Source organism: Grampus griseus, assembly GCF_964374135.1.
Source record: "Grampus griseus genome assembly, chromosome: 8".
Taxonomy (NCBI): domain Eukaryota; kingdom Metazoa; phylum Chordata; class Mammalia; order Artiodactyla; family Delphinidae; genus Grampus; species Grampus griseus.
The window spans coordinates 15,405,094-15,423,424 of NC_139002.1; the positions used below are offsets into that span (position 1 = coordinate 15,405,094).

Consider the following 18,331-nt stretch of genomic DNA (forward strand, 5'->3'; position numbering starts at 1 on the left):
GAGCAGGAAGGCTGCTGCTACGGTGGCTGACAGTCCTGCCCGGAGCCCGGAGCCGAGAGAAGCCTGATCCCCAGGGGTTGTCTCTGCAGGGAGGGTGGGATGGATTTCCAGCCGGGAGAGAAGACCAGGGATGTGTATTGAGAGTGGGTTTGGGATGGAAGAAAGGATGGGGAGGGATACCCAGCCTGGAAAACCAAGATTTTGTGGTTTGATTCCTTTTGTCTTCGGTGTGGTTCGTACAAAAGGGCAGTTTCACCCCCAGGCTCTGAAGGCAGGCAAAGTTGGGTTCTGGCCCAGCTCTAATACTTTCACTCTGGGTTACTTTGGGTAAATCAGTTAACTTTTCAGAGCCTCGATTTCCTTATCTGTACAATGGGATGATAATAATAGCATCCCCTAGAGAGTCATGAGATTAAGTGAGAGAACACCTGTAACAGGTCTAGCGCCCAGCCTGGCCTGTAGTTAATGAAATCCATGGTGGCTAGCAGTAGTTGTTTTTTTTTTTAAACATCTTTATTGGAGTATAATTGCTTTACAATGGTGTGTTAGTTTCTGCTTTATAACAGAGTGAATCAGCTATACATGTACATATATCCCCATATCCCCTGGCTGGTAGTATTGCTGCTGGCCTTAGCATCACTGAGGGCTACTTCATACTGATCCTTAAATATTTTCTTACGCTGCCCCTTGAATCAGACAATTCCTGAGCTCCTCTCTGTCAGGGCTCTTTCTCAGCTTCCTAAGTCCATTTGTCAGGCATAATGTCTACATTATGCCTCTTTCTGTTCCTTGATGGATTTTGGCGTCCAGAATCCATAAAACTGCCACGGTGAGGGTGTCTGATTAACTACGTTGTCTCAGGAAGTACCCAGAACCCCAGAGTGATGTTCCTGCGCCCACAGGCTAAGCATGTCTGAAATGTTGAGTCCGACACGGGCCCCTCCCAGGGGGTGTGCGTGTGCGTGCGCGCACAGGCGTGTGGATATATTCATCCTGTTCTTGGCCAGCTGAAAAGGGAAGTTGGGGGCCAGGTGCTGTTTGAGGGAGGTATAAGCCCCCTCTTTATTATTGCAGTGGTTACAATCATCTAAGGGTTAAGAAATCAGACTCCGGGCTCAGATTGCCTCAGTCTGAGTCCCAGAGCCCTCACTTACTGGTCATGTGGTCTTGGGAAAGTCTCTTTGATCGCTCAGTGCGTTAGTTTCCTCATCTGTGAACTGCAATAAGAATAATACCTCCCTCACAGGGTTGTTGGGAGGATTAAAAGTCATACGAGTAGGGCTTCCCTGGTGGCGCAGTGGTTGGGAGTCCGCCTGCCGATGCAGGGGACACGGGTTCGTGCCCCGGTCTGGGAGGATCCCACATGCCGCAGAGCGGCTGGGCCCGTGAGCCATGGCCGCTGAGCCTGCGCGTCTGGAGCCTGTGCTCCGCGACGGGAGAGGCCACAACAGTGAGAGGCCCGCGTACTGAAAAAAAAAAAAAAAAAAAAAGTCATACGAGTAAAGTGCTTACAACAGTGCCTGGCATGTAGAAGATGCTTAACGAATAATTGTTGACTGAATGTCAATAAAGAAGTCTTTCAGAAGCTGAGCGGGCTCCTGGGAACCTGGGGAGTGTGGATCCGAAGAGAAAATTCCTAAGCCTCAGTTTGCTTACTTGCAGAATGACATGATTTCATGACCTTGGGGAATACTCTGGTCCCTGTGAGTTGGGCAGGCTTCCAAGGGTCCCCACCGAGGTTCCCCTCTTCCACAGAGCAGACTTCTCCACCACCAGCACCGACACTGTCACCGGGGAGGCAGCGTGAGGACGTGGACGGGAAAGCTATGCTGCCCCCCGTGCCCCGGCACCCCCCTCTGCCCCCTGCAGCCGCTATGGGCACGCAGTGCCGGGTAGGGAGGGCAAATGCATCTGCAGCTAAGAGGATGCCCCTGACACCCCAGCAAGGAGCCCATGGATGTGTTTTCCAGCACTGCTGCTAATGGCTTCATCGCAGCTTTTTATGAGATGATGTGAATTGCTCTGACCAATGAGGCTTAATGGCCTTCCTCAATGAGCTGCCCAGTACATTCTCCCTGGAGGCTCGGCTCGGAGCTAAGCCGAGAATATTAATATGGTCGGACGCAGGCCCTTCCCCTCCCCATAAAGTTGTGGAAATTGAGGTCAAGTTGGGTCCCCTGCAACGGTCTTTAAACAAGCGGCAGAGTGGTTGGTTTGCTCCTTGATCTTCCTGGGGGAGAGGGAGTGGCTTCCAGCTGGAGACCCGGGACCAGGCCCCCTCTTCCTCTGGGTTTGCTTCCACTTGTTCAGAGGTGGCCCTTCTTAAGGGAGCAGGCTCCTTGGTAGGGAGGGAAGGCCCTGATTCCACCATTCAGGGCTGCTTCCCACGAGGGCAGGCAAGACTGAGGCCCTGGGCTGGGATGAGAGTTGCAGACGGCTCTCCTCCTTGTCAGGCGGCCTTGATGTTGTCAGGTAGCTGCGGTTGTGAGCATGTTCGCCCGTGTGACTGAGTGTTGCAATGGCAACGTGTCAGAGATGCGCGGGGTCTTTGCAGCCTCATGTATCCTCCCTCCATTTTACAAGTGAAGGAGCAGAGGGTCAGAGAGGGGAAGGGAATTCCACGGTTGGTCAGTGTCAGGGATGGTTTTAGGCTTGCGGGGGTGGGTATCCGTAGTCCCCAGGCTTGGACTGGTCTACCCACGGTGCCGCCAGTCCGCAACCCATCCTCTGGGGCAACACACTTTCCAAATCGACCTCCAGAGGGGAAGACGTCTCTGCAGTCTTTTCTCGTCCAGGCCAGCATCCCGCTTCGTGAAGCCCTTCCTCGTAGAACACGGTCTCTGACCTTTTACCTTTTGGCTGTGGTATGACAGAAAGTGTGCTAAGATCCTCTTCAGGGCAGTGTGTTCAGATTTCAATCCTGTAGCTTATTGGCTGTGTCATCTCAGGCAAATCACATAACTCGCTCAGCCTCCAAAAGGGAAGGATATAAAAGGAGGCAGTACTGTCTCCTCTCAGTGTTGTACAGGTGAACCAAGGGACCGGGTGTGAACCTCCCTGATATAATAGGTACTCAATAAATACCCATTATCTAAGCAATTTCAGTGTCTCTCCCGAAGTGTTGATGGGCGGCTGGGGTGCGGGGACGTGGATTATGGCTTGGTACCCTTCACCATAGCAGAGCGGTGGCCGCCTCTCTCCGTGGACTCGGCTTGGCGTGGAGGACGAGACGTTTCAACTTTTGCCATCCCTGTGCTAGGCTGGAAGCTTATGCAGGGTGGGAACTGTCTCTTCATCACCGTTGCCAGTGCCTGGTGTACAGTCAGTGCTCAGTAGTGCTGTTGAATGACTGGTGCTTGAACGTTTTATGAATGAGCGTGGGTGTTGCAGCCTCCCGGGCCTACGAGGGTATCATTAGCAGGCGCTAACCAGCCTCTCCCCTCCCCTGCAGCCCGCCCTGAAGATGTCGGCACCAGCCTCTACTTTGTAAATGACTCCTTGCAGCAGGTGACCTTCTCCAGCTCCGTGGGGGTGGTGGTGCCCTGCCCGGCCGCGGGCTCCCCCAGTGCGGCCCTTCGATGGTACCTGGCCACGGGGGACGACATCTACGACGTGCCGCACATCCGGCACGTCCACGCCAACGGGACGCTGCAGCTCTACCCCTTCTCCCCCTCCGCCTTCAATAGCTTTATCCACGACAATGACTACTTCTGCACCGCGGAGAATGCTGCCGGCAAGATCCGGAGTCCCGACATCCGCGTCAAAGCAGGTAAAGGACCAGACACGGGCTCCCCTGCAGGGCGGGAATGGGGAGCCGGCAGCACCTGTCGTTTTGAGGATGTGTGTGTAACATGGAAGAAGGCAAGGCGGCCCATCATGGAAAATCATGCTGTTCTTTGGAATCTTAGCTCTGCCACTTCCTGTGTGTCCTTAGGTGGAGAACGCACTTTTCTGAGCCTCAGTTTCCTCATCTGCAAAGCTGATGCCAGCACCCACCTTGTTCATCACTACGTGTGTTGGTCCAAGGAGATAGGGCCCATTTATATTAAGTAATGTGCTCATTTTAGTACTTGGTTCATGGAAAAATTCAGTGAGTTTCTTTAAAAAACACACAAACCCTTTATTGAAAGAGAGTATATAAAAGAACTGCACATGTTGTGAGTATATAGCTTGATGAATTTGCACAAAGTTTAATATCCAGGGAAGGTATCAGCATCTCAGAAGCCCCTTCATGCTTTTTACAGTCACTCCACCCTTAGGGGAAACCACAGTCCTGACTTCTAACAAGACAGATGTTTGCCTGTACTTGTTTCTGTACTTTATCTAAATGGAGTCCTACAGCACATATGCCCTTGAATCTTTTGCTCACTGTTGTTTGTGGGGTTTAGCCCTACTGCTGTGTGAAGTTATATGTCATTCATTCGCATTGCTGTATAGTCTCGTTTGACTATACTGCACTTTATTTATCTATTCCACTGTTGATAGACATTTGAATATAAGATCTCTCATGAGAATAGGCATTTAGGTAAAATTCATGATGGACAACTCTTAGCAGTGAAGCATTCTGGTCTTGGGAAGAGGTGATGGAAGCAAGGAAGTGAGGGCTTCTCAGCTGTTCTCTTTACAGAAACTAGAGAGTCTCATTTCTCTGGGTTAGGTCTGGAGGTGAGTGCATGGCTTAGATGAGCTACTCTTAACTAGGTTGTTATGATATACTGGTGAGTCCCAATCTGTTATAAAGTGCCTTGAATAGTAGTAAAGCATGGAAGTTTGGGGAATGGTTTTTTTAGAAGAGCTTTTTGAGTGGGAGAGGATAGATAATGTTCCAGCCAGCTCTCTGCGGTGGCTCCAAGGCTTGGGCGTGCCACCTTTCCTGGCGATTGTGTTGGGCAGAGGGGAGTGGGTTCTGGGGAAGTCTCCCCAGCCCGTGTGCCTAGCGATGGATCCTGCGATATCTCTGACTTCCTGTCCTGGCAAGGAGTCAGGCCCTCAAGGGAAGTTGTGTTGTGCTTTGGAATCTTAGCTTCGCCACTTACCTTAGGCAGAGGACACACGTTTCTGAGCCTCAGTTTCCTCATCTGCAAAGCAGATGCCAGCACCTACTTCATTCATCACTCTGTGTGACGGTTCAGCGAGATAGCGCTCTGTTGAATTAAGATCCTTCCGCCTCAGGAGAGCCTCTCACACGTAGAAGGGTCCAAGCAGCTGGGAATGGGTGTGTGTAGCGGTGATGTGGGGTGGGAGTTCTTAATTAAAGAGCTGGTCTTCATCCACTGGTTTGGCTGGGGGAGGGGGGTGTGAGAGTGTGAGCTCTGAGGACCCGCTTAGATATCTCCTCTGGGCTCCCCGTGGATCCTCTTTTCAGGAACAGCACTAACCCCCTAACACGACACCAGGTGCTGGACTGGGAGCCCCGAGGCCGGGATTTGGAGCCCAGTTCTGGCCTCCACAGCCTGGAGGATTGAGCTAACGGCAAGCCATGTTCTGTCTCGTAATACCTGCCTGTTATTGGGTTAGGATATAGTTTTCACAATAATCCTGTCTGATGTGTCTTACAAGGGAGGGAACTAAGTCAAATAAAGTTTAAGTCACTTGCCCAAAGGGCACCTGTAGCCAGTTAATGACAGAGGCATGGCTGTAATGACCAGCTGCATTGCTGTAGTGCTTTCCACGTGCCAGGCCTTCTCCATTCTGCTGTTATTGTTTCCTTTTACGCTTGAGGAAACCGAGGCTCCGGAAGGTTCACGAGCTCTTATCCAGGGTTACACTGCTGCCCAGAGGAGGACACAGAGCCTGCTTGTTTGATACTCCTAACCATAGGTCTCTGCAGGCTCTCGAGGACTGTCTCCACGGTGTGCACCCAAACCCCAGCCCTTCCCACCCTCCCCTCTGCTTCCCTCCCCTTAGCCTCCTCTCTGCTCTCCCCGCATCTGCAGGCAGTGCGATGTCCAGCCCACGAAAGGGTGGACCACGGCCCCACAGAGTTGGGAGTGCCTCCTTCCATGCCTCCGTTCTCCACCTCAACTGTGTCTCTTCCCATCACAGCCACAACACAGGGAGGGAAAGAATAAAGACCTGGGGAGGGACGGGCAGGGCTGGCCTGATGGGAAACACAGCCAATTAAGAAGCTTTTGATGAAGCCAGAGGGACTGCAGGTGCACAGCCGGAGGGGCTGCAGGGCCCTGAGCATTGCCCTGGCAACCATGGCAGGGAGAGCAGGAGGGCACACAGCCCAGGTGCCTGCAGAGGGACAAGGTCGGGAAGCAGCGGGGCTCTGGCTGCACCAGCTCTGCTTGGCAGAGAAGAGGTGGAAAGACAGAGAGGGCCCCGGGGAAAGGCCAAGTGGAGGAGGACCAGAGAGAGGCAGAAGCAGGCCCCTCGGCCCTACCCCTAAGGTTGGTCCAGCCCACCCATGGGACCTGATACGTAGAGCACCTGCAGGTAACAGCGCCCCAGAAACCAGCCCTGGGACCGACCGAGGCAGGAGGCCTCCACTGCACACTGTGGGGGAAGGGATCTGCTGAAGCTGGGGGCAAGACTGGGGGTCAGGCTGTAGGTGGTGTCAGGAGGTGGGAGAAACCAGCAAGGATGCTTTGTTTTGTAGAATCTTGGAAATCACCCATGTCTCTGGGGTTCCGTGTTATCAGAGATCATCACTGTGTCAAGTATTCTCTCCCATTGTTCTTATAAACCACCGAGCCCGGCAGAAAGTTCTGTATGTCAACTACCTTTTCCCAGGCTGCCTTTCACTTTGAAGTGGCACAAAAATCTGTTTTTAGATCACGTGTCACAGTTTTTCTTTTGGCAAATGATGGTCATTGTGCCCCTAACCCTTACCACCCTGGGCCCAGGAATCAGGTAGGAAATCAAGCGAGGTTTAATTAGAGGGATTCCGGCACTTTTGCTTAGAAACCACACATGCCCTTGTTGAATACAACCCCATTGCAGGGCATAGGTGCCGCCCTCCGGGCCCTTACAATCTAATGCAGTTTGTTAAAACTCACCAAAATTGGAAAGGCTAGAAGTTGGATTTACGGTCCTGTAGAGGGAGGCTGGGTATTTCTGCGGGAGAGTGGGTGTCTGGTGGAGTGGGAAGGAGGTTGCTGGAGAAGGCAGGAATAAGACCCTGGCAGGAACTTCCGGGCGGGGCAAGTGGGAGGTGGGAGAAGAGGTGAAGGAAGTGTGGCCTGGGGTGCTGAGAGGTGGCTATCTCAGGCCCCCACACCGTGTCCTAGTCAAGCCTGTGACACCCTCTTCTTTCCGCCCCACAACCTGTCTGCAGTTTTCAGGGAACCCTACACCGTTCGGGTGGAGGATCAAAGGTCGATGCGTGGAAGCGTGGCCGTCTTCAAGTGCCTCATCCCCTCTTCAGTGCAGGAATACGTTAGCGTTGTGTCCTGGGAGAAAGACACAGTCGCCATCATCCCAGGTAAGAGAGGACCGCGGGGCCTCATAGGCCCGGATGCTGGGGGGTGGGAGGGCGGAAAATCAGAGGTACTGAGTTGGCGGCTGAGCTCACCCAGCTCTTGAGGTTGGTCCTGGCAAGTGGTTTTTCATTGTCCTGGTGATGCTTTGTCAAAAAAGCGCCTTTGGTCTCGGCTTGGTGCGTCTCCGTGTGGGTGATGAAAACCCACGTGGCAGTGGCCTCTGCGACGTGTGTGAAGGTCCCGTCAGACACAGGGTGGTCGTGCTGCCCCGAAGGAGTGGGGTCACTGTCTTTCCTGGCCACCAGCTATTGGATTGCCCTTGGCCTTAGAGATGGGAGGCAAGGCTGGAAGGACCTTATCTGTGAAAGTCTGTGGGGAGAGGAGCGATAAGAGGCCGGTGTGTGGTCCGTGTTCCTGGGATTCTCGGAGGACCAGACTTGAGTGAGCATGCGCGTGGGACTTTTATTTCACGAGCTGCCTAGACGCTCCATCAGAATTCTAGCCGGCCTCACGCTGGAGGTGCCAGGTGTTGCAAAAAGAGGTTGATACCATGCTGTAGGGTCACCTTGTTAGAGCTGCCGTGATTGCAGGCACTCCATTGCTGGTTCCTATGCAGGGCTGTCCCTTCAACAGGAAAACGGGTCTGGAAATCTCAAGAGAGGACCTCAGATCCTCAAAATACCTCCAGGCCTCCAGTTACAAAACCGTGGGGTTTTCCCGTCACTCCAGCATTTCTCCCTGCATCCCTGCCCATTGCAGCAGCCCTGACGCTTTTTCTTCCTCCATCAAGGACCTTGGTTTTCCTTTCTGTAAAATGGAAGCACTTGACCAGATGCTCCCTGAGTGCCCCCCAGCATCGATGGCCCATTGCTGGGCATATGAAATGGTTCTAGTTGCTCAAGGTCTTCAGGTTAGTTGGAGAAGACAGACTTCTATGCATGAAACCTATAAAGTTGGGATTCTTAATCCTGCTACACAATTGAACCCCTGGGGAGCTCTTTGAAAAACACCAGTGCTTGGGCCCAACCCCAAATCAGCATCTTTAACAGTAGAACCTGGGCACTAGCTGTTTTAAATCTCCTTGAGTGGTTCCAAGGTAGAGCTCTAGGAGACGAACCGATGCTTCAGCACTTGACGGCCAACGTGGCAGGATACTCTTTTTGAGACATTAATTTGTGTTTTGCTCTTGGAACTTTTTCCTTCTCTCAGTCCCAAGCCGATGGCCAGGCCATTATATCTCCTGGTCTCAGAGCTTGTAGTTGGACAGGAATCAGAAGCTACTTCCTGCCTTTTGTGAGCAAACAGGAAAGGTTAGGATGGGTGTTCTGCGCGGGGAGGAGAGCCTCTGAGGGTGGTGCACAGACAGGGGACCATCGGATGCCAGAGGCAGGGTATTGCTGTAGGCAGCTCAGGGGGTATAGCGGGAGGAAGCGGTCGGACCTCAGCGGGGTGGCTGTGTGTGGCTCTCTGGGGTCTGGGACTGAGGCCTGGGTTCTTGTGTCCAAATGAGGCATGAGGTGCACAGCCCAACACCCAGAGTGATCACGCAGGCAGGGACAACGGGCTGGTGAGGACCAGAGAGACCCTGGACCTTGGCACGTCCCTGGGGAATGCGCCAACAATGATGGGGACTGAATGTCCTGTCTCTCCAACAGAGTCACGTGGAAGGTGATGTAAAGAACATAAAGACATGTGATATTTCTTATACACCTGAGTTTATGGACCAAGAGTTATACTCATTAAAATAATAATAATAAATTTTTGAGTGTTTCCCCTATGCCAGGCACTGGGCTAAGAAACTTTCATATGTGACCTCATTTTATCCTCACAAAAAAGTCCATAAGTGTATTTTTTTCCCCTTCCACTTTACTGAAGAGGAAACTGAGGCTCATAAAAGTAAAGGGACTTCTGGGTCACACATGTTATCACACAGAGGGCAGGACTGGACCCAGGTCTGTTCTTTCTGCCTATGTCCTGAACTCCCGCAGAGGACCACCTCCCAGGACCTGCACAAATGTATCCTATGAAGTGTCACTCTGAGTACAAGGGAGGCTGTGTGCTCCAGGCAAGGAGAGCCTTGGCCTCAGGAAAGCGAAAAAGTCAATGCTGGTTTGTAGGGAAGAACTAAGTCAAGTGTAGTGATTACGAGCCCAGAATCTAGGATCAGACTGCCTGGGCTTGAAGCTCACTCCTCTGGGCAAGTCTTTTACCTCCTTGGTGCCTCAGTTTCCCCAGTGATAATAAAATAGGGGTAATGATTGACCTACTTCATTGGGTTCAAGTAAAAATGAAACGAGGGCTTCCCTGGTGGCACAGTGGTAGAGAGTCCGCCTGCCGATGCAGGGGACACGGGTTCATGCCCCGGTTCGGGAAGATCCCGCATGCCGCGGAGCGACTGGGCCCGTGAGCCATGGCCGCTGAGCCTGCGCGTCCGGAGCCTGTGCTCCGCAACGGGAGAGGCCCCAACAGTGAGAGGCCCGCGTACCACAAAAAAAAAAAAAAAAAAAAAAAAAATGAAACGAGTTCATGTATGTCAAATGTTTCAAACACTGCCTGCCACGCACTGAGGATGGGCTGGAGCTGTGATGATGATTCTTGGGGGGATGAGAGCGTTCTCCTCTCTGTATTGCCGATTCCTGTTTAGGTGTACGTATTTCTGTGTAACAGAGTCTGTGTCCCCCACTAGACTGAGTTTCCCGAGTGTGGCACCTGGGTTGTTTTAGGGCGCAAATCCCTAGGCTCCTGACGCACCGCCTTGCACCCCCAGGACAAATGCTCACCAAGTGTTCAGTGGGTGCATGATAGATGATCAGGAGAGTTCTGAAAGAATACGGGAGGCATTGGGATAAGTCTGGGTGCAGTGGGCGTGGGGTAGTTAGAAGCTCAGCTCAGACAGGAGAGACGAAGATTAACCTGGCTCCTGTGTGGAGGCACTGAGCTTCCCCCAGACTCACTGTAGTTGGTGCTTGTAGTTGGTGCTTCTGGGCTGTTTTTGATGTCAAGCCCGGGCTGGTGGCTCCAAAGGACATAATTATCAGGGAAGTGGGCTGGACGCTAGTCTGCAGGGCTCTGTTACACGTTGCCTGTAGAACCTCCTCCTTTCCTTTAGCCTTGGAGAATTTTCCTCCCCTGCCCAGCCCTCCAGCCCCATCCAAAATCATTCTAGTCCCTCTACAGCTACGTTTTAGATCCAGGGATGGACTTTCTAGAGCACGTGAGTCCAACGAACACCCTCCCGGAGGAATTCATGAGAACCAGAGGGAGTGGAGTTTTGCATCCTCCGTGCTCTAAAGATGAAGGGCCAGAACCTGGGTCCCCCTGCGCCAGGCTTTAATGTTGGAAGATGCAAATCGTTTATTGATTTTTTTCCATAAAAATAGGATTCTCTGCTCTCCATACCGCACTGCCCCGTGTGTGTGCGCATGTGTGTGTGTGCGTGTGTGTGTTTTGGCTGGGATGTTGGACGGCAGCTTCTCATGGTGGGGGGAGATTTAATGCTGAGGCCACCTTGAGGTTCAGGAAGCACTTAGGAGCCTGAGTGACTTCCCTCTGACTCCTCAGGGGCAGCTTCTGGAGCGGGGAAGACGGTGTTGACTTTGATCTCTGGGCCGGCTGGGCTCAGATCCTCCACCAACCACGGGGCCAGTGGGAGCAGGTGCAAGAGAGCGGGAGGACGAACGGAGGCTGACGCGGGCCAATCAGGGCCCGGGAGACACCTCTTTGGGGAGGGTGGGTGCCCTGGGAGGAGGGGCCCAACGGGGTGGCTGCAGGCCCCTGTGAATGGTCTGCCTCTCTGAGGGGGTGTGGAAGGACTTAGAGGCTCGGGGCCTAAGCAAGCTCCGTGAGTTGGGTATTGGCTTACGGGTTGGCCTTCCCAGCTGTCCACACTGGGAGGGCAGGCAAGCCTCCCGGAGCCTCCGCTGAAACTCTGAGCCGCTTTTGGGCTGTGCTTTTTGCACAGGCTGGACAGACAGCCCAAAGTGCTACCTTTCTCAGAGCCACCTACTGCCTGCCCCCCAAGCTGATCAACTTCCTCCCGTCAGGCTATTCAGAGATGTGTGTGTGAAAGCACAGAGCCTCTCACCTATGAGCTGACAGACCCCTACCCCTTACTTCTCTCCCAGGAGACCTGGTCTGGAGGGAAACTGGCTCTCCAGAGCGGGCGGGATGGGGGGTAATAGGGCAAAGGGCTGTGCATAGACATAAATTAAAACTAAGGCCTCCAGTGAAGCCGGGATGTGGTTTAATTTCCCATCTGCATGATCACCATTACAGTGCATGTTATTGGATATAAAGGTAAATCCGGCCCTGTTCCTAATAGCTTTTAATTTCCACCAGACCTGATTATATTGGTGCAGGCTCCTTGTGGGAATTTCCCAGCATGCTCTTCCCCAGCATCCTGACTGGCTGTCTGGGCCCCAGTGGGGAGTTTTGGACACTGCTCAGATGCGGGCCAGATGTATCTGCCGGTGCTGTGGAAGGCAAGCCTGGAGCAGCTCCCTTGTCTAAGTGGATGGGGCTCTGGACTGCTGGGTTGTCATCCTGCCTTGGCCAGGTTGGGAGTGCACTGGGGACACTCTGTGTTGGGGAGGGGAGAAGCAGGAGCAAGGAGAAACTGGCCAGAGGGGTCTTTTCAGAAAAGTGGGCAGTGCTCCCGGACCATAGGTGGGAAGGCAGTGAGCCCGCCACCCATCACCCACGTCGCGCTAATTGTCCCCAGGGTTCCAAATTGTTCATGGGTCTTCGTACCTCTTTGCATTTGGTCTTGCATCTCCTCTGCCTGGTCTGCACTGATCCCCTCTTTTCCTTATTGATACTGTACTCGTCTTTTGTCCTTTAAACTTGGTTCACGTGTGTCCCCTTCCACGAAGTTTTACATAAGCCTGCAGCAGATCTATCAGTCCTCTGGTTCCATTCCTGGAGCACTTCCTTTACTGTGTCTCACGTTAGAGGCTGTTGTTTCTGTCTGTCTGCTGCAGGAGGGTGTACAACTCCATCTTTTGCATCTCTTTATCCCCCGGGCCCTCATAGCACCTGTTATAATAATAATAACAAGATTAATAATAATATTTATCATGTACTAAGACCGCTTTTGTGTTAGGCATTGTACATATATTATCTCTAATCCTCACAATAACCCTTTAAGATAGTTTTTTGTTTGTTTGCTTCTCCAGTTTTCATAAATGAAGACAGGGAGGCCCAGGGAAGTTAAGCAAATTAGCCAAGACCACACAGCTCATCAGTGGCTTGGGTTTGAGCTGGGGTCCTCCGGCTTGCACTACTCCCCGCTGCCTCTCCAGAGCCGGCTCCTTATTAGCAACGGACTATTCTAACATCGGAGGAGGGCGTGTCCCTGTCTCCTGCACTTGCTTGGGGACAGAAACATGTCACCAGCCCTTGCCCTGGCCTCTGGCTCTGTGTGCCGTGACCAGAGACTTTGGCTTTTCTGAAGGTCAGCAGCTCTCCAGCTGAAAGATCAGTGGGCAGTCATTCTAACAAGGAGGTTTTCTTGGGCACTGGCTCCGTCTTGGGCCCAGTGGGAGACACAAAGGTGGTCTGATCTGGGAATTTAGGATTCCGTTCATGTTGTCAGCTCTGACGGGCAAGGATGATAATTCCAGCACGGTAAGCAATCAGATATTATCTTGGTTTGCTTTGGAACGAGGGTCAACGTATTAATTGCATTTTGCTCCAGCTGATATTAAAGCTACTTTGATCCCATGAGTCTCCACCAACTTGGACAGGGGATGGCACAGATGAGAGAGAGCCCAGGTGGTGCTCGGAAACCAGTTGGACACATGTAGGCTACAGATGAATGGAGTCACTGATTGTCAGAGCTAGAAGGGCCTTGGAGGTCACGTGGTCCAGCCTCTTCATTTACTGATAAAGAAACTCAGGCCCAGACCAATGCCCTCTTATGCCCCTTCCCCCTTCTCTCCTGCTCATTCTCAGGGCACAGTATCTGAACTACTCATAGGGTGCTCTTTTTTTTTTTTTTTTTTTTTAACTACTGGACGTCTTTCCTTCTTTGTTTAAAACCTTCCCATCTTTTAAAGTCTGGTTCATATACCCCCTTTCTTCCCCCCATGATGTCTTTCCCAATTTCTGCTAAGAATGGATTTAAAAATCACCCAGATTAACCTTCTTCCAGGGGATCCTTTTCTGAGCTCCCTCCAAAATTTATCAGTTCCTTGCTGAAGACACTAATCATATTTTGTCCTGTAATATTGTAAAATCTGTGTTATTCCCACTATGAGAATGTCTAATCATCAAGAGCAGGAACTGTATTTCATTCAGACCCCTTTCCCCTCCAGTGCTCAGAAAAGATGGTTCATGATGGTGATGAAATGACAGTCTCTTTTCCCCCTGCTGGACTGCCCTGTGGCAGGCAGGAAGGAAGACTGCCTAAGGTCACGTGGAAAATTGGTGGCATTGTGAGATCTAGACTTGGTGGTCCTTGGTCTCCATTACACCGAGCTGCTTCAGAGCTACCTTGACACAGACCACTTCTGTGGGGTCCTCCTGTGACACTTTGTAGTTTAGATGCAAAATTGGGGATCTCAGCTCTTGACTACTAAGGGGCACGGAGAAAATGGGCTGGGATGATCAGTATGCTAATATGAACTAAATGATGTGCTCAAGGCAATTTAACAAATAGGTGCTAGGCAGAGTCTCATGCCTTGCAGAGGAATTAAACTTGACTATGACCATTTCTTCCCTTCAGCAGCTCCTATCTAGGGGTTATAGTATCTTCCCAAGAAGAGATACCCAGGAGGCTGGGATTCTTTCTGCTGATGGCAGCCCAGCAAGGCTCAGGAAGGGGAGGGGGGCCTTGGAGCAGAAATAGCACGTTGGGTGAGGTAACAGCACGGGGAAAGGCAAGCAGGGAAGGGGAGGATGGAGTGACCTGGCTGGAGGGTAAGTAGAAGTGGTGAGAGAGAAGTCTGGAAAGGATGCCAGGATATTTAATTCATAAAGGTTCTATCTAGTTCTAGAAAAAAAGAAGAGGCAAACTTGTTGGCTCCTCCCAGGAACCCCCATTCCCTTCTGCATTTTACAGATGAGAAAACCGACGACACAGTGAGGGCTTGCACATTTAGAAGAAAAGTCAAAAAAAAGAGCAGATAAATACGTAATAAGACATACATGTATGCAGGGCCCTGTGACAGGCACCTGGATGTCATCCCATTGAATTCTTCTCAACCCTGTGAGGGGGGCGTGCTACCCCCATCCTTAGGTGTAAAGAAGTGAGATTCATGGGGCTTCCCTGGTGGCGCAGTGGTTGAGAGTCCGCCTGCCGATGCAGGGGACACGGGTTCGTGCCTCAGTCCGGGAGGATCCCACATGCCGCGGAGCGACTGGGCCCGTGAGCCATGGCCGCTGAGCCTGCGCGTCCGGAGCCTGTGCTCCGCAACGGGAGAGGCCACAACAGTGAGAGGCCCGCGTACCGCAAAAAAAAAAAAAAAAAAAAAGAAGTGAGATTCAGGGAGGCCAAGCAATTTGCTCCAGGGCACACAGCTTCTCAGTGGCAGAGCCTGTGCTTGGACACAGAGCTTCTGTCCTTAAAACCCAAGCTCTTTCTTTGTAAAGTACTTTAGTGACTCCGGCATGAGGGCTGTCCCAGGTACTCATAACAATTACTATTTCTCTCATCAAGGCAGTTGTAGAGAGGAAAAGGCAGCTGGCCCTTAACGTTGCTGGTAGTATTTGCTTATTGTTTGATTTGATGGGGAAGGGAGCCTCGTCTTGAGGGCAGAGAGAAAAATCCCACCTTCTAATGCCTTAACACGTGCTTTGCAGGTTAGAGATTACAAGGAAGTGTTCAGAAGCAGCAAAGGAATTCTCTCCTAAGTCAGATGGCCTAAATTGAAATGATAATCATAGTAAGAAAATAAGTGATCAGTTCTTGAGCTCTTATGTGGTAAGTGCTTTTCACAAGTCATTTCATTTCATCTTCATAAGTGCGCTACGTACTAGGTGGTATTATTATCTCCATTTTGCAGAAGAGGAGCCTGAGGCAGAGAAGCTGGTCACCTGCCCAAGGCCATGTGGTGTGGCAGGATCTGAGACCAGGGCGGTTTGATTTCAGCTCTTAGAGGTGACCTGGGCCACCTCGCAGCTGTGCCCTGATGCCTGTGTCATCTTTCACTTATATAGTGCTTTCCGGTTTATAAAGCAGGTTCACAGGCAGCATCTTACTGAACCCTTCCAACCCCATCTGAGGGTGACACATTCTTAACTTCACTTAATAGGCAGGGAAGGCAAGGCTTGGGGGAGCTGAAGGGCCCTCCCAAGTTTACACAGCCAGGGAGGTGGGTACCAGATCTCCGGTTTGATGCTTGCATCCAGGAGCTCTTGAGTCCCCACCTGGAGCACGTGCCCACAGCTCCTCAGCACCCCTGCCAGTCTCCCGGTGGGCGGGCTGCTCTGCATCCGCTTGCCAGTTGGTTGGTTCCAGAGCTCTCAGCCGCGGCTCCTCAGTCAAGCAGAAATGTCTGTGTTCACAGGTGCCTCTGGAGGCGTATGTATGTGTCATGTTTTGCTTTTCCATTTAGTTCATGGCAGGTGATGCATTTCCAGAGCACCCACTGGGTGAATTTCAGGAGATTTAAGACAATTGCCGGCGAACGCTCTGCCCTGGGATCCCACTGTGGCAGTGGACACGGAACAAGCGGCATTGTTTCGTAAAGTTGGCACCTCTGTAAGTTACTCTGATATCAGAGCAGAATTCTTTATAGAAGGTTATCCTACACATAAATCATCATTAGACTACCTCATTTTTGTTTAATGCCTACCTAACTGTGCTGTAGTCTAAAAATGTGTGTTTAGTGAAGTCAAGGGTTGCAGGGAAATTATAGGGTTTTCAAAAACCCATTTGCTTTGCTGGTGCTCACATCAGAATCAATCTTGCCTTTAGTTCTCAGTCTCATTACAAACATGCAGTATTGCTCGCCGGATTCTGGCATTTAATGTAGGGTAGCGTTTATTCAGAAGAAGCCAACGGTGCTTACAGAGTGGGAGAGCTATGTATAGACGCCACTTCCTGCCAAGCGTATGATTTTGAACCCTGTTGCTTATCAGTGAGACTTCGCCGCAAAAGCTGGAACCATGTGGGACCCGGCAGAGCAGAGGCCAGAGCTGGATGGCGGTCGTGTTGGGAGGGGAGCTGGTATTCATCACGCCACAAGCCTCACTGTGCCAGCACACAGTAGGTGCTCAGACAATGATTGTTGAGTACCTGGAGGAATGTTTAACCAGGAAGGGGACTGACCCTTGGATTAGGTTGTAAATGAGATGGATTTAAATGAAGGGAAGGATGTGGTTCTGGGGCTGCTAGAATAAAGTCTTCATTTGCTCCTGCGACGCCCCACAACAGCAGGACCTACCTGCAGCCCCTTTTTGGTGGAGGGAAGCTGTGTAGCAAAGCAGAAAGGGCGTGGGCTCGGGCCTCAGAGATACTTGGGCTCAAATCCCGTCTTCTTCCTTCCTTGCCATGTGACCTTAGTTAAGTCCTTTAACCTCTCTGAGCTTCAGTTTCCTCACATGAGAGGAATAGAAATGATGTACTTTTTCTCTACAGGGAAAATGTTTTTTATGCATAGTTTATATTTTTCTATATAGATCTGCTTTCTACATATAGATCCTTTCTCTATCTGTAGGTTTTCAATTTTTCCTAGTTCTGAGCAGACACATGATTAACTGCCCAGGATTAGTCATCTTCTTCTTGAGACCTGGAAGGTCTCTCTGAGGAGTGAGATTCCAGGGGTGGGCATCCAGGAGTGAGCCTCCAAGTGTGGGCATCCAGGGGTGAGTATATAGGAGTGAGCGTCCAGGGTGAGCATCTAGGGGTGAACGTCATGGAGTGAGTGTATAGGAGTGAGCATGCAGGTGTGAGTATATAGGGGGCGAGCATCCAGGATAAATATACAGGGGGATGGGCTTGGCTCTCATTACCCTGGAGGTCACTTGGCCTTCAGGGTGAAGGGCACAGGTTAGGAAAGCTAGGAGACAGCTGTCATACTGGGTCAGAGGCAGGGTAAGTCCTTCGTGTTACCCTGCATGGCTGAAGCCCATTCCCTAACATTATAATCTTGGTTTTTGTAGTCTACCTGTCATCTTGCTGTGTGCAGAATTCTCAGGAGTTTAGGCATGTGTCTTTCGGGGCTGCCGAGCCTGCCTTTTGCAGTGGAATGCAAAGCCAGTTGGAACTAGGAACAGCCCTCTGTCTTCCGGTACAGAGGGCAGTGGGGCTCAGAGGCTTCCTGGAAACTGGGAGTGTTTTCCTCTCACACATGGAGACCCCCACGCCCCGCTCCATTTCAAGGTCAGAGCATATCTTTAGGGACCTGGAATCTGCCAGAATCTGGACCGTCAGCTGGGAAGCAGACGACAGAGTGGGAGACAGAAGCCTATGACAGTGAGTGGCATTGGGCAGCCAGGCATCGGGTGACCTTTGTCCTCTGTGTGGTGGTCCGGTGGGCTCTTGGACTGCCCTTCAGAATGGGACACAGAAAAGGAAAGGGCTTGTATCTAGAATATTCCAGAGCCTGCTGTTCCTGACATAGGCCGAGGCAAGCAGTTGTGGGAAGCCCAATGGGTTGCAGGAAGAGACACAAACTCCATGAGGCTGTTCCTGGCAATGCCATGTCTTAGGTTGGCTTCATCCCCTGAATCTCTCTAGATGGCTGTGTTGGCATAAGCAACAGTCAGTTGGTTGAATTTTCAGTTCATTATTTAATCTAGCAAATGTTTTTTGAGCACTTCCTGTGTGCAAGATGCTGTGTTATTAGACAGTGATTCCCAAGGGTCTTTGCTTGAGGATCTCAAGGGATTTGGAGAAGTTCCTCTTCCCGCACACCAAAGAAACTCATTTTAATTATAACACATATGTGCGTATGTATATG

The 18,331-nt window shown here is 51.4% G+C and overlaps 1 protein-coding gene across 1 annotated transcript in view; it reads left to right on the forward strand.

The window, feature by feature from the left end:
- DSCAML1 (DS cell adhesion molecule like 1) overlaps positions 1-18,331 on the forward strand; it is a gene marked incomplete at both ends in the record, with an annotated part of 342,843 nt that overhangs the window by 12,277 nt on the left and 312,235 nt on the right. Inside the window, 2 exons of the mRNA XM_082661172.1 lie at positions 3,452-3,769; positions 7,283-7,429. Coding sequence (XP_082517298.1) covers positions 3,452-3,769; positions 7,283-7,429 — 465 coding nt within the window. The remainder of the gene's footprint in view (positions 1-3,451; positions 3,770-7,282; positions 7,430-18,331) is intronic.